At 43.9% G+C, this 13,549-nt stretch overlaps 1 protein-coding gene across 1 annotated transcript in view; it reads right to left on the bottom strand.

The window, feature by feature from the left end:
• Positions 1 to 2,421: 2,421 nt before the first annotated feature.
• The window catches only part of LRRC37A3 (leucine rich repeat containing 37 member A3), a 77,246-nt gene continuing 66,118 nt past the window's right edge, over positions 2,422 to 13,549 (bottom strand). Inside the window, 5 exon segments of the mRNA XM_063706179.1 lie at positions 2,422 to 2,701; positions 3,899 to 3,948; positions 6,834 to 6,938; positions 7,510 to 9,053; positions 10,998 to 11,116. Coding sequence (XP_063562249.1) covers positions 2,656 to 2,701; positions 3,899 to 3,948; positions 6,834 to 6,938; positions 7,510 to 9,053; positions 10,998 to 11,116 — 1,864 coding nt within the window. The 3' untranslated portion in view covers positions 2,422 to 2,655.

Raw genomic sequence — 13,549 nt, 5'->3', positions numbered from 1 at the left:
CTCTGGGCTTAGACAAAACTGCTCAATTGAGGACAAACTGGGCAAAGTAGAATCTTACTTTGGGAGTTTTTAGAAATATGGTGGGGTGGCATTTGGGAATAATAAGAATTGTAGCTGGGCATGGTGGTACGCGCCTGTAGACCCCCAGCTCTGGAGGCTGAGGTAGGAGGATCTTTGGAGCCCAAGAGCTTGAGGCAGCAGTGAGCTATGAAGCACCACTGCACTCCACCCTGGGTGACAGATCAAGACCCTGTCTGAAAAAAAAAATGTACACATTTGAGATGCATAAAATTTTCTTGTTATATAAAAAAATTATAAGCATCAAAATGTGAAATTATGTAAATATGCCAAAATAGAAACCTGGAGGTGCTTGGAATCCAGACTTTGAGAGCCCAGCAGTGCAAGGATCTCTAGTGTTGGCTTTTTTTTTTTTTGAGATGGAATCTCGCTCTGTTGCCCAGGCTAGTGTGCAGTGGCCCATTATAAGCTCACTGCAAGCTCCGCCTCCCAGGTTCAAGCAATTCTCCCTCCCTCAGCTTCCTGAGTAACTGGGATTACAGGCGTGCATCACCACCCCCAGCTAATTTTTGTAATTTTTAGTAGAGACAGGGTTTTGCCATGTTGGCCGGGGTGGTCTTGAACTCCTGCCTCAGGTGGTCCACCTACCTCAGCCTCCCAAAGTGCTGGGATTACAAGCATGAGTCACTGCACCCGGCCTTGTCTTGGCTTCTTGTCAGCTCCCTGCTTATGTCCAACACTCACCCCTATTAGAGCTGGTGTGGGGAGCTTCTGTCCTGATGACTTAACAGTGTAATTAAAGTGCTTAGCGCTGTACCTGGACCACAGCTGGTGCCAATAAACAGCAGCTGCGATCATCCTCACCATCTCCATGTTATTGTTATATTAACTCTTTGATGGCAACCATGGCTTATCCCCCCAACTACCTAAGCCCTACAGCAGGGCAGTAGAATGGTTAAGAGGCTTTGAAGTCTAACAGTGCTAGCTTAAAACCCTAATTTGTTGCTTTGGATGTGTGGCTTTGGACACTTTGGGCAGCTCACCTACGTTCTTCGAGCCCTGTATCCTTATCTGTCAGATGATGATTTTTTTTTTTTTTGAGATGGAGTCTCATTCTCTTGCCCAGGCTGGAGTGCAGTGGTGTGATCTTGGCTCACTGCAAGCTCCACCTTCCAGGTTCACACCATTCTCCTGCCTCAGCTTCTCGAGTAGCTGGGACTACAGGCTCCTGCCACCACGCCCGGCTAATTTTTTTGTATTTTTAGTGGAGACAGGGTTTCACCATGTTAGCCAGGATGGTCTCGATCTCCTGACCTCGTGATCCGCCCGCCTCAGCCTCCCAAAGTGTCAGATGATTTTAACAACTATGCCTCCATGAATTGCTGGGCTAGATGATGTTACTGTAAAATGCCTAACCCACGGTTTAGCATCAAGTAAGCAAATTGTAAATGATAACGCTACTCTGCCTATGACTATTTAGTCTTGTGCTTTAAACTCAAATATTTGTTGGCCTACTGAAGTCACCACACAGAGAAAGATGCTTTTCATTCTCAGTAAAGAACTTTGGGAGATAACCGGGGCAGGCAGCAAGAGAACAGATGTCGTATGTCTAGCATCAGCAAACTCATCGGAACTGATGGGCAGCTCACTTTGCTTAGAACCTGCACAAGCATACACACAGGGCTGCTTCCCAGTCACACTGCTCCTGGGAAGGTAGGGGGGCTGCTGTTCTGCAATTAGCGCGGTTCTTTACCTCCTATTACCGAACTGCCAGAGTTCATTTGTGTTCAGTTAGGTAGATGACCAATTCTTGTTCATTCCTATTTTCTTTTGCTCACTAATGTGTTTAATGTTCACTAACCTACCAAATGTGATTTATTAGTGACTTTTTCTTTGAAGATGGAGTGGAGGAATCCTAGCGCTTTCTGCAACATGCTACTGCTGTTATGGAACAGTGCAGTTATGGATGTGCATCAGCCGGGGATGGGGAGAGGCTAGGGCAGTACATGTGAATGGAGAGGTAGCCCCACCAGTGTGTTTTCTGAAATACAGTCCTGCAGAGGGCAGTCTTGGGAAATTACTGTTCTCACACACTCTTCTTGACTCTACCCCTCCAGCACCTCCCTGCTATCCAAGGGTTGGGATTTTTAAAAAGAAAAACACATTTTAAAAAAAGCAATGTGAATCTTTTGCCATCTTGTAAGGGTGAAAAGCCCCCTACCAAGTCGGGATGAACATTCATGCGTGTGCTTGAGGGCTTGGGAAAAAGACAGGGCTTGGCCCCACAGTGCAGGTAGGCCCAGTGATCCTATGATAGGGGCCAGGAGATGGGAGGTCCCCTGTGGGCAGGAGTTCAAGTATGTGGTATTATATGACTGGTGCTTGATGAACCAAGGGAGAGGGCACCAAAAACAATGTGATTTAATTGTAAAATCTCCACCCCCTAAGGATATGTTTTCAGGTCTGGGTGACTAATTAGACTGGGAAACAAGGGCTGGAACGATGGCCCTGTGCTTGCTCTGCCCGCTGCCTCTGTGGATGTGTGGGCCGCTGGCTTCAGTCCTGCTTTTCTTTTTGATGGCTGTTGTTTATGCTATGTATTTTTGCAGGAGGCCTGAGGTGGGCTGGGTTCTCCTCCTATGGCAGGGCTTCACTCTCCTCCTCCATTGGGGCTTCGCTGTCCCTGGGATAAGAATAACAATGCCAAGGTTTTGATTCTTGAAAGGAGCAATTAAGCTTCTCACCCCCTCCTCATTTTAGATGGGAACTGTGAGGGCCCCATCATTTACCCAGGGTCCCTGTTGAGGATCTTGTCCTCATTAGATGACTTCTTGTGCAGCTTCCATGCGTGATTATTTACTCTTGTGGCACTGAGAGGTTTGTACATGTCTTTAAGCCAGATAGTTTGGCTCATTCCCCAGGCTGGAGTGCAATGGTGCTATCTTGGCTCCCTGCAACCTGCGCCTCCTGGCTTCAAGCAGTTCTCCTGCCTCAGCCTCCCAAGTAGCTGGGATTACAGGCCTGCGCCACCACACCCAGCTAATTTAGTATTTTTAGTAGAGATGGGGTTTCACCATGTTGGTCAGGTTGGTCACAAGCTCCTAACCTCAAGTGATCCCAAAGTGCTGTGATTACAGGCGTGAGCCATCCTGCCTGGCCTTTCTGGTTAAAATTCTGTGAGGTTTGCATAAAAGGAATAGAGTAGGGGCCCAAAAACCAGTAAGATGAGAAAATAGTGTTTCCTCAGTTCTAGGATCCAGGGGGAAAAAAAAAAGAAATAAAAGAGAAAATACTGTTTCCTGCTACTTAAGAGGAAGGACTCACATATCCTACCTTCCATCAGCCTTGAAGGAGACAAGTGCCCTCTCTCTCACACCCGGTGGCCTTCCCTTCCCCTTTCCCAGAGCCTCCAAGAAGGCCCCTGGCCTGGCCTGATGCCCACCATCAGCAGCAATAGGCACCAAAACCTTTCTCCTTCCTATCCCTCCCCACCTCCCGAAAGGGCTGGGGACAGCAGGTTTGTCCTTGTTAGTTCCATCCAGCTCAGCTTTGGCTGGGGAGCTAATTTCACTGGAGCCAGGCTAAGCATTAGGGTAAGTAAGTATTTGTCCTGTCTTGGGCAGTTTCCTCACTGAAAAATGAGGGCAGAGTTCTAAGCCCTCCTCTAATTCTAAAATTCTAATTAAAACGTCGCGAGACTAGTGGTGGTGCATGCCTGTAATCCCAGCTACTCGGGAGGCTGAGGCAGGAGAATCGCTTGAACCTGGGAAGTGGAGGTTGCCGTGAGCCGAGATCGCGTCATTGCACTCCAGCCTGGCAACAAGAGGGAAACTCCGTCTCAAAAGAAAAGAAAAAAAAAAATCACCAGACTAATATTTACCTTGAGAATCCTTCTTCATCTTCTTGTAATGACCTTCGGTGACAACAGATCTGTTTTAGAAGAAAACACAATTAAGATTATCTATGACAACAACCACCGTCTCCAAATCTGTATTGATTCCTTTTATTCATTATAAGTCTCATCTACCTGATGAGGTAACTTTTTTGAAGACAGGAATTGTATACTGTGTAACACTGCTTTGATTCTTCCATAGTTCAGTCATCCTTGCTATCTTGCGGGGGACTGGTTCTAGGATACCGCCCCCACACCATACCAGAATCTGTGGATGCTCAATTCCTTACATACAATGGTGTAGTATTTGCTTATAACCAACACGCATCCCCCCTATACTTTATTTACTTAGCGACAGGATTGCCCTCTGTTGCTTACGCTGGAGTGCAGTGTCATCCTCTGTTACTCAGGATGGAGTGCGGTGTCACGATCACAGCTCACTGTAGCCTCAACCTCCTGGGCTCCAGTGATCCGCCCACCTCAGCCTCTTGAGTGAGACTACAGGTGCATACTACCACACCTGGCTATTTTTTTTTTTAATTTTTAATAAAGACAAGGTCTCACTATGCTGCCCAGGTTGGCCTCCCAATGTGTTGGGATTACAAGTGTGAGCCACCACGCCTGGCCCCATGTAATTTAAGTCATCACTAATAAAATGTATACATATTGTACAGTGGTGACAGTTGTTATATTGTACTTTCTGTTTGTATTTTTATTGTTTTTTTTTTCTTCAAATATTCAGTCTGATCTAGTTGAATCTGAAGATGTGGACCTGCTGATGAAGAGGGCTGACTGTATCTAACTTAGGGTCTTGCATGCAGCTGGCACTTAATACATTTTATTGACTGTTTTAGATAACATTCAACAGATAATTCCTAATAAAAACTCTTAAAAGTAGGAGAAAAAGGAAACCTGAGTCCTTCCTCTGAAGTGGCAGGAAAACCAGCCTGGGCAATATAGCAAGACCTTGTCTCTACAAACACATTCTTTAAATTAGCTGCCTGCCTGTAGTCCCAGCCACTCAGGAAGCTGAGGCAGGAGGATCCCTTAAGCCCAGGAGTTTGATGTTACAGTGAGCTAGATCACACCATTGCTCTCCAGCCTGGGTGACAACAAGGCCCTGAGAAGGGAAAAAAAAGGAAAGGAAAGGAAAGGAAAAAGGAAAAGGGAAAGGAAGGAAAGAGTAGAAGTATTGGAAAGGAAGAGACAAAACTATCATTATTTGCATATTAAATGATAAATGTTAGCCAAAGAAGCCTAAGAGAATCAACTAAGATTTTACTGGAAGTAATGAGAATTCAATACAGTGGCTATCTACAAAATCAAGAAATCAGCACACAAACCTCAAATACTTTTCCCATGTACCACCAATAACTAATTAGAAAATGGAAGAAAGATCCCATTTACAATGGCAATACAAATGTATGAAGAATTTAGGAACAAAAATACAAAGATCTTTTATCTAACAAAAGATGTGTAAGATCTATATATGGAAACACTAAAGCTCTTCTGAAAGACATTAACAAGAAATGAATACATGACATGAGATAGCACGTTCCTAGAATGTCGTACAGATGTAAATTCTCAAATTAATCTACAAATTTAACGTAATCCTATTCAAATCCCAAGATAGTTTTTGGTGGTGGCTGTTTTTAAGACAGGGCCTCGCTGTGTTGCCCAGGCTAGAGTGCAGTGGTACGACCACAGCTCACTGCATCCTTGACCTCCCAGGCTCAAGCGATCCTCCCACTTCAGCCTCTGAAGTCTCTCATATGGTGTCCAAGAAATGGTGACAAATCTCACAAAGGGACTAGGCTCAGCAGGGCTGGAATATTCAGGGAAGGTGTCAAGAAGAAAGATGAACTTGAGTTGGCTTTTGAGAGATGCATAGGACTCCCACAGGCAGAGTGAAATAAGGGCATTTTAGATGGACAAACACACAGACAAAAGCAGAAATGCGGGTGGTGTGACTGGGGTTTGGTGAGGGGCTGCTGTGGCTGGAATGGAGGGCTGCCACAATAATGGAAATGGTAAATGAGGCAAATAAGGTTGGACTGGTGGCATAGCGTCAAGGTTGCCAGCTTTATTAAATCACTCTTCCAATATGCTAGCACTGGCCTATTGGGAAAAGTAATACATCATGTAATCGAACAAAAGACAGAGGCAAGCTCCAGGAATGGGCACTGTAAACAGGACTTGCCCCAGAGTAGCCAGATGTAGGCTTTAGGTAAGTTGATGCAAGCTGAGCATCTCTAATCTGAGGGGGAATGTCTCACATGGTGTCCAAGAAATGGTGACACATCTCACAGAGGGTCTAGGCTCAGGAGGGCTAGAGTATGAGATGTTCCCCCTCACCAGTGAACTTAAAAATGTTGCCAACAATTTTTGTAAAAGATGGCTACTCTGTAGTGCTTTAACTGGACCTATTTAGACAATGCCTTACACACTGGAGGACGATACTGTGTAAATCTAATAAGTCTACAAGACAATACTTCTGTCTTTTGGCTCTCTCCTTCCTCTCCAGGGTGATGACAACTCCGTGAGGGTGGAGATTATACCTCTCTCATCATTTCAGCAACAAGGAAATAAATTAGTGGCAGAGTAAGGGTGACTTGGTGAGTACATCCAATTGTTGACATAGTTTTGGGTGGGAGAAATTTTGCTATTATATCGACTTCTTAAAATAGTCTAGTGGGATTAACTTGGTTTCAATTCACAGAGATCTGGAAGCGAGGATCCTTTAAAAATCCTGAAATATACACTGCAGTAAAAGAACAAAGCATACACCTCAGCCTTAAATGACTGAAGAAGTATGTCAAGTAGCAGCAGGTGGGAAAGTGGCTTTGGTTTTCAGTTTGTGAGCTCTGAATCCACACAAAGACAGGACTGCATTCTGAAAACCTGAATTAATTATTGTCCTTACCTCAATGAGGCAGAAAAGTATCATCAAAATCGTTAGTATTCCAGTCACAATTGATGCCAAGATGAGTTTTTTGGTATAGCCATATCCTGGAACTTCTTTTGTGAACTAAAAAAAAAAAAAAAAAAAACAAAAAACAGAATGAGAGCTAACTATTCAAAACCCCAGTATTCCAGGTGAGTAGCTTACAGGTTCTTTTTTATTTTTTTGAAAGAGGGTCTCACTCTGTCACCCAGGCTGGGGTACAGTGGTGCAATCACCGTTCACTAGACTCGACCTCCCTGGGCTCAGGTGATCCTGCCACCTCAGCCTCCCAAGTAGCTGGGACTACAGGCACGTGTCATCAACCCAGCTAATTTTCTTATTTTTTGTGGAGACAGGCTTTCACTATGTTGGCCAAGCTGGTCTCAAACTCCTGACTTCAAGTAATCCACCCACCTTGGCCTCCCAAAGTGCTGAGATTACAGGCGTGAGCTACCACCCCCGGCCTACAGTTCATCTTGTGCCCTAATCTATTTCACTCTCTACATGAGCAAAGTGGGAGATCACTGTCATGACCAAAGTTACATGGCCAAGATAAGCTATGGCCTGGAAGTCCCAGATTCTTCTGTGTGGGCACTTTCCTGGGATATGCTAAATGATGGGAAATCTGGGTCTCATGTTTCTGTGTAGTCCTCACCTCAAGCGACTTCTCTTTCTGTTCACTCTGGGCTTCTGTGCTCTCATTAATGTAGTTCTCAGTCTTCCATTGGTCCGTATCCCATTCTATCTTGGATGCCTTTACTTCCTGCTGCCCACTGAGAAGCTTCATCAGGTGGCCTGTCCTGGAGATGAGCTTGGAGATGAGCTTGGCACAGGTCACTTGCACATGGGCCCCAGAGCAGTCCATCTTCAAGGTCCGGATAACATGAGCAATGAGCCTTCTCACATTGTTGTTGGGGATAAGGGATTGTAGCTGCTGGGTTAGCTGAATTTCAAACTGATCACCTGGGGACGAGAGCAATGGGTAATTGAAGCTTTTGGGCTCGGGGGACAGGTCAGTGCCCACGTTGTTGTATTCCCATTTTGTCTCAGTTTGTTTAACAGTTGGCCCTAAGTTGAATGCAGTCCCAGCGGAATCTGCCTCAGGAGGATGATTGTAGTTTGTGTTTTCAGAGATGGTTCCTTCTGGCATGTTAGTGTTTTCCATAAAAACATTTTCTTCAAAGGCATTTCTTGCAGTTGTGTCTTTTGTATTATTGTTTTCTATAAAATGATCTGAAGGAGCAGATACTTCCAGAAAAGGATTTTCTTGAGGACTCAGGTCTCTTAAGGATGAAAAAGCCCCTTGTGAAGGGGAATTTATGAGGCTTTTCGCTGCAGAGAACGGAAGCCTGTTTGCGAGCATCAGTCTACTCAGATAACTTTTCTTTCTGACCTTTGGACTCTTTTTGACCTTGGGTGTTCTGTGGGTCATGCGGGAGCGAGTTTTGTGAAAGCGGTATTTTTTTCTGGAATGTACGATTGGTTTAGAAGTCTTCATATTTGTAACTCTAGCCTTTGCAGTTTCTAAAATGGAAATAGCGTTGGTTAAGTCTTTCGATCTGTCTCTCACCTGTGGTAGGGCTTTTGCAGGGCTGGAGGTAGAAGGCGCGCCCTTGGAGAAGGGTTTCAGCACAGAGACTGCTGCCTTATGTTCTTGGGTGAACGAAGGCTTGGTGTAGACGGCGTTTCCCGCTAACTTCTCAGGCCCCTGCTGTGTGTGAGGCTGTTCCAGCTCCCTTGGGGCTGGACTCCCGAGCCTTTTTTCTTCGGCAGCGTTCTCCATAGATGCCTGGGCACCCTGTTCCCTCCTGATGCTCTGCCTTCCTACCTCTTTGAAGTGCCTTTTCTGGATGCTCCTTGGGCCCATGAGGACTCTATTCACTCTCGGCCGGTTTGTGCCTACAGTTTGAATCTTTGCCAGGCTGTTTCCTGTGGTTGGCAGTTTAATGAACGGTAGTAACAGTGATTTCACATCTAGGTTTACCGCTGAGAAATAAGGCAAGATGTAACTTAGTGTACTGGTAACATCACTCTCGTCATTGGTGTCTAGCTACTCACTCCCAAAGCCTGACAAGTTGATGCCACTGCTGTCTGAGGGCTCCTCCGGCTCAACAATCAGCTCAGTGCTTGTGTAATTCTTCCGGGCTTGTAACACCTTCATGAACGCTCCTTCTGGATTCCCTATAGATGCTTCTTCAGCTGTCAAAAAAGAAGAGACTGCTTTGATCATGAAAGATGATGGGATGGGATGCATCAGTCCATAGCTGTACACTCCAGTCACACAGAGTAGGAGTCAGCAAACATTCGAGTGCCATTCAGAGAGGAGAAACACACACCCAATCCTAAACCTATGAAATGGCAACAACAAAAGGAGAAAATACATCTTTTGAAAACACGGCCACCTACTTGGAACATTCCATAGTGTGACATAGAATAACTCTGTTTAGGATTATTTCGTTGATCCCCAGAGGCCAATTGCCCAGTGCTCAGTCAAAGCCCAAGGTGGAAGACAATTGCTTCCCTGATGAGCTGGCCTCTCTGCAGACTGCTCTGTACCCTGTGCTGTCCTGCCTCAGATGCAGAGAGAGCACAAGGCTCCTGCTCTCCTCGTCCTCGGTGCACCTGTGTTCTTGCTACCATCACAGCTGAATGCAATGAAAGGCGGTCCTCTGAGAGGAGCAGGGTGGAGATGCTAAAGTGGAGGCCCCCTCCCATTGCTGATAGATCCTCATCTGGCATGCGCTCCACCCACCCCATTCTCTGCTCCCACGTGTGGTAGCCCCATCACAGAAGATGCGACATGGAAAAAAGCACTGTGTCCACCCTAGTTCTTAAATTTGGGTAGGGATTTGGGGTGTATGTTAAGAGTTTTTCAAATTTGCCAGATTGTATGCCTATGTTGTTAAATACACAGTGAATCTCTGGTATGATAGCAGTTTCAGGATAAACATTACTTGAGGTCCTAAAATGCAGAAGGGAAAAAGCAACTTTTGTCAGATGCCTACTTTGCTTTCATTTCATCTCTAATATTTTGGATGGGGAATCATCCAAAGCTTCTGACTGCATGAAGGTCAGGTGTGCCACTGTGCAGCTGGGTTTCTTTTCCAGAATTAAAAGTACTTTGGGTGGTGGTGAGGGTCAGAGGAAGAAGTAAAGATTGTGAGAAAGGGGAAGAAACATGGGCTTGGGGAGAACCCAGAATTGGGGCCAGAAGACCTGGCACTAGGCTACAGCACTTAGCACCTCTGATCTTGTTTTTCCTCATCTGTAAAAGGAGGTTAACAAAGCTTTTCTGCCCACTTCTTGGGGAGAAGGGAATAACATAATTGGTAAAAAAAAAAAAAAAAAAAAAAAAAAAAAGCTTTGAAAAATAAGCAACACTGACTTTATGTAACCAAGCATTATTAATTATCCACCCCATATCACTGGTAGATACCTGTATTCAAGCTATCTGGACATGAAAGCAGTCACATTTTAGAAGTCATGAAGTTGATGCTAATAAACCTAATCTACAGAAACACTCTTGAAAGCCCTTGAGCGTTTGTTCTGTGAACAGAAAGGTTTGAGATTCGGAGCAAGTTCAGAGTTGGACAGTCTAAGAATGGAAAAGCCCTCCATTCCATTAGAAGAGCCAGGTAGCAATTTCTGGTTATGGAACCAGAAGCTCTCAGGCTTCAAATAAAACAGCATCACTTGTACTCTTATAAAACTGTAAAAACAGAAAGACCAAAACCGTATCTACATCTGTCCTATAAGGCAGAGAGTACTTGAGATCTCATGGATTTAAAACCAGCTTACAAACTACATTGCACTATATGAAGAAATTATCACTGTGGGCAAAGCATCAAGCAGAGAGCACAGTATACAGTGTGTGGATGTTAATGTTATTCCCTAGCCTTCCCATTCCTTTGTCTTGGTCCTTTGTGCATATGGAACAGTTCTATTATTAAATTTTGTAATAGTAACTGACAACCTGACTCTCAGCAAGGGAGTAGTTCGGAAATTGAGGGAGTTTAACTCTGAATGAGTAAATAAAAATAAAGCAATTATGTCATTAGCTTAAAATTTTATCATCATTAAAAATAAAAAGTTTAAAAACAAATACTTAATGTAACAATTTATCACCGTGCAATTTGGACTCACGACAATGTGTGGTGTTTGTCAGACATGCACTGTTGCAATGCAGCTTGACTGTCTTGCAGACAGCCTCAATGCTGTTTTTAAATTGGCAGAGGCAGTAGGCCATATGGCTAGGTAAGATCCTACAGATGAAAACAGAGAGCAATAAATTAGCGGTAAAGCGGTTACTTGAGTAGGTAAAGGAGGCAGCCAACGCTACCACAGGGGTGGGAAAAAGGTGTCATTGAAGCCTATGGACTGGACAGTTGGGTAGGAACCAGAAGGCCAATAGGAAGGAGGAAAAAAGTGCCCAACTGAAGGGTAAGCATGGCAGTGAGTATGGTATGCCTAGAATAAAGATGGTTGGGATTAGAATTGGGTGACAGTGATTAGTAGTTTCAGAAGTATCTCTTCCCAACTCAAAAGTCTCACTTTGGGCTGAAAGTACAGAGGAAGAAGGTAGACTTTTAAGAAGTCTGAATAAGCCCCCAACTTCTGGAGTCCCTTTCTCAATTCCTGTTGGGAGTGGGAAATATTATAAATTACTCTGGGCATGAAAAATAGCTTAGTTTAACCTGGATTGCGGAGGTAAAAAATAACAAAGACTGCATTGGTCAAATCTGGACAATTTGAGCATTCAAAAGAATAACAACAATAAGTTACAACATATTTAATATAAAGAAGAATCCACGAAGAGTGATATTGAAAAAGAAAGAGGGGGAGTTCTTCCTCAATGAAATAATGCCAGCTAGTAAATGTAGAAGGAACGACAGAATTTTTAAAAGTGTCACTTTGCAACCGTCAGTGTAATACAAATTCATTCAGACAAGGATTATCATTGATGCACATTTGGGTGAAAAGACATTTGAGAACAGGATCTTCACTGAACTCAAAGTAACAACCCACAGATTATTTATTAATTACCAAGGGGAAAATTATTATTTTTTATTTTCATTTTTATTTTGTCACCCAGGCTGAAATACAGTGGCAAAATTATACCTCGTTGCAGCCTCAACCCCCCTGGGCTCAAGGGATCCTCCAAATTCAGCCTCCTGAGTAGCTGGGAGTATAGGCTTGCACCACCATGCCCAGCTAATTTTTTTTTTTTTTTTTGTACTTTTGTATTTTCAGTAGTGACAGAGTTTCCCCATGTTGCTCAGGCTGGTGTAGAACTCCTGGGCTCAAGCAATCCTCCCACCTCGGCCTTCCAAAGTGCTGGGATTACAAGTGGGAGCCACTGTACCCAGCCAAATAATTACGATGGAGAGATCTGGAAGATCACCTTAGTCAAGTGATCAAACTTAGTATTACAGGCCATCTGCGGTTACGAGGCAGGAAGGATACATCACCTATGCAGTATTTTCCCCAAAAATGCTTAACTTGAATTTCATCATGAGGAAACAGACAAATCCGGATTGTGGGACAATTTACAAGACAACTATCTTTGACTCTTAAAAAATGCCAATGTCATGAAAGATCAAAGAAAGTAGAGGCATGTTTTAGATTAAAGGAAATGAAGACATGACATGCAGTGCCTGATCTTTGATTGGATTCTGTACTATTCTTTCATCTTTCTGGCTTGTTTGAATTTTTTTCAATACGTAAATTTGGGCAAAAGAGGTAACCGAGACAATTGATTAATTTATTGTTGTGGCTTATTGGGGGCACTTTCAGAGAGATAAAAACAACCCCTGTAACTGAAGTAAAAGGTTAATCTTAGGCAGTATAGCATGGTGATTAAGAATACAGATTCCATAGCCAGACTACGCTTCAATCTCAGCTCTGCTAATAATGTGAATTTGGGCAAATTGTTTAATCTCTGTTCCTTGGCCTTGTCATTATAATAGTACCTACCTCTAATGAATTTTGAGGATCAAATGAATCAATACCTGAAAAATGCCTGGTGCACAGTGAGTGCTCAGTAAGAGTTAACTATAATTATTGTGTTGCAGAGGTTGTGGGGGGCCTTTTCTGAGTCCTCCAAAAGGATGGCTTTATTGGGGCCATATTAAGACTGTGAAAACAGAAGAGGGTTTCATGGATACAAGAAGTCTATGAGTTGGGGGTACAATGTATAGAGTTTTAGATTAAAACTGCATCCAATAAGTTGGCCTGACACATCTTTCAAACCTATAAAGGAACAATCACAAGTGACTAGTATTATTCCTTTGGGTCCAGTGGAAGCCTCTGATCTTCATATGGAATGGACCCGGAACCGTAACCCAGCATTTTGTTATATAGCAACTTTACCTCTGCCACAAAGGTGTTTCTTTTGTTTATTTTGAGGCCGGGTCTCGCTCTGTTACACAAGCTGAGTGCAGTGGTGCAATCTTGGCTCACTGCAGCCTCTGTCTCCTGTGCTCAAGTGATCCTCCCACCTCAGCCTCCTGAGTAGCTAGAACTACAGGTGTGTGCCACCACACCTGGCTAATTTTTGTATATTTTGTAGAAATGGGGTTTCACCATGTTGTCCAGGCTGGTCTCGAACTCCTGGGCACAAACAACCCTCTCTCTTTGGCCTCCCAAAGTGCTGGGATTACAGGCATGAGCCCAAAATTTTTGTTATTCTTTTTCTG

Source organism: Gorilla gorilla, chromosome 4 (assembly GCF_029281585.2).
Source record: "Gorilla gorilla gorilla isolate KB3781 chromosome 4, NHGRI_mGorGor1-v2.1_pri, whole genome shotgun sequence".
NCBI lineage: Eukaryota > Metazoa > Chordata > Mammalia > Primates > Hominidae > Gorilla > Gorilla gorilla.
The sequence above is the reverse complement of the archived record's forward strand: the minus strand, read 5'-3'. Positions and strand labels throughout refer to the sequence as shown.